At 40.1% G+C, this 1,805-nt stretch overlaps 1 protein-coding gene across 1 annotated transcript; it reads right to left on the minus strand.

Annotated features, from left to right (window-relative positions):
- Nucleotides 1-470: 470 nt before the first annotated feature.
- On the minus strand, nt 471-1,555 carry LOC108777056 (TWiK family of potassium channels protein 18). Its single transcript, XM_018543849.1, has one exon. The coding sequence runs from the start codon at nt 1,553-1,555 to the stop codon at nt 536-538; it is 1,020 nt and encodes a 339-aa protein (XP_018399351.1). The 3' UTR covers nt 471-535.
- Between the last annotated feature and the right edge of the window lie 250 nt (nt 1,556-1,805).

Consider the following 1,805-nt stretch of genomic DNA (forward strand, 5'->3'; position numbering starts at 1 on the left):
TAAATCACGATCTGTGCTTCGCGAGCAAACTATTTTAAAGTACCTGGGAGTTATACATTTAATCTATCCGTATTTAAGTTTATCAAACATGAAAATACTTATAATCTTATTATTTTTGCAATAACATTAATAATTAATACAATAACGTAACAAAAATTACAAATTTTATAATTAGTTGTAAAATGTATTTGAAAATTACAGCGTTTATTTCATAATTTTTATTTATCCCTATAAATTTCAGTAATTATTTAACAATAGATTGGAAATGGGACAACTTATTTTTTAGATGAAAATCTCTTAACATCTCTAAGATATTAAAATTGAAATATAGATATTATTCTATAATATCTTGTTTTTTTCTTATATTTGTGGAACTTTTCATTAAAAATTACAGAGAAATCTTCTCTTTGATAAGAGGTTTTAAATAGTTCAAATTTTTATCGTTTCATTATTGCTTTTGAATTGTCTTATTATATATTTTGGCATTATTTATAACTTTCATCAACTTTATCCTGTGAATCATTTTTTTTACTCCTTAATCCGCAGGTTCCGATTTACAACATGTTATTAATTTATAATGAATAATATCCATAATTTGATTCAGCTGTTCCTTAAGTTCTCGAGCCTTCACGTATATCTCCTCCTTCATCAGATTATAGCACATAGCCATTAAGCCCATGCCCAACAACATGTACACAAAGTTAATGATGAGCTTTGTCTGACTGTCTTCCGTAGAATGGCTCCAGCCTGGAACTAGGTCGCCCATACCGATCTTGCAGAGCGAGGTGACGCAGAAGTAAGTACTGTCCAGATAGTTCCACCCTTCCCACTCGGCAAATATGATTGAACCGACGATTATGTAGCCGAATATCACCCAAAGACAAGCAGTCGAGGGCACGATAACTCTCTGTCCAGGCTTCCGCTGACCGGTGCACTCATGCAGTTGCGTATAAAGCCATTTAAAGGTTTGTGCGAGCACCTTGCCCATATTCAAGAAGTAGAGCACGTACAATGGAATGCCTAGCACAGCGTAGATTACAGTGGCGCCTTTACCCCACTGGGTCTTCGGCACCAAACTGCCATAACCGATCATAGTGAACACTGAGAGGCAGAACATCAACGCTGCTGGGAATGTCCAGATATCTTGAGGTGTTAGACCATTGCAGTTTAGTTTCTGACGTTTCCTCTCGGTAATATTTTCTTGGTAACGTTGTAGAATACTATTGGACACTACGTAGAAGGCAGTCTGATTGAATACATTCACCGACTGATTGCTAGCGGTGCTCAGCCACAATTCGTTGGCGTATTCCCGACGTATATCATCCTGTACACACACTGTTATCGTTGGATCGATCTGAGACTCAATCGATATGAAGCCAAAAGCACCCACAATGGCATAGCCCACTACCAGACCACCCACGCCGACTTGAGTGCACATGAAAGCCACCAGTTTTCGGCAACAGTCCTTGATGCGTTCACGAGGATCGATCCCGGTCGACGTCGAGGATGAATCTCGGCTCCTCAGGGAGGATCTCATTGAGATGCCGCGTGGCATGCTTCGATGCGAACTACCGAGTCCGATCCGACGAAGAGACTCACATGGAACACCACCCTGGCTGATACTTAGCGGCTCTCCTCTCGTACCGCTTTTCTATTTCTGGTCGCAACGCCCCGTCGCTTGCTTCTCGTTTCTTGCTTCAAGATTCCGCTGTCTGTCCGTTTCTCTCTTTTTGTCGAATCATATAGCTCTCTACTATGCTCCTTCACACTGGTGGATTACTTCCACGGGATTAGAATTGCTACAG

The sequence above is a fragment of the Cyphomyrmex costatus genome, unplaced genomic scaffold (assembly GCF_001594065.2).
Source record: "Cyphomyrmex costatus isolate MS0001 unplaced genomic scaffold, Ccosl1.0 scaffold40, whole genome shotgun sequence".
In the NCBI taxonomy this organism is placed as follows: Eukaryota; Metazoa; Arthropoda; class Insecta; order Hymenoptera; family Formicidae; genus Cyphomyrmex; species Cyphomyrmex costatus.

Bases quoted from the DNA above. Each gene is read 5' to 3' on its own strand.
- LOC108777056 (XM_018543849.1), bottom strand. From the start codon at position 1,555: ATGCCACGCGGCATCTCAATGAGATCCTCCCTGAGGAGCCGAGATTCA.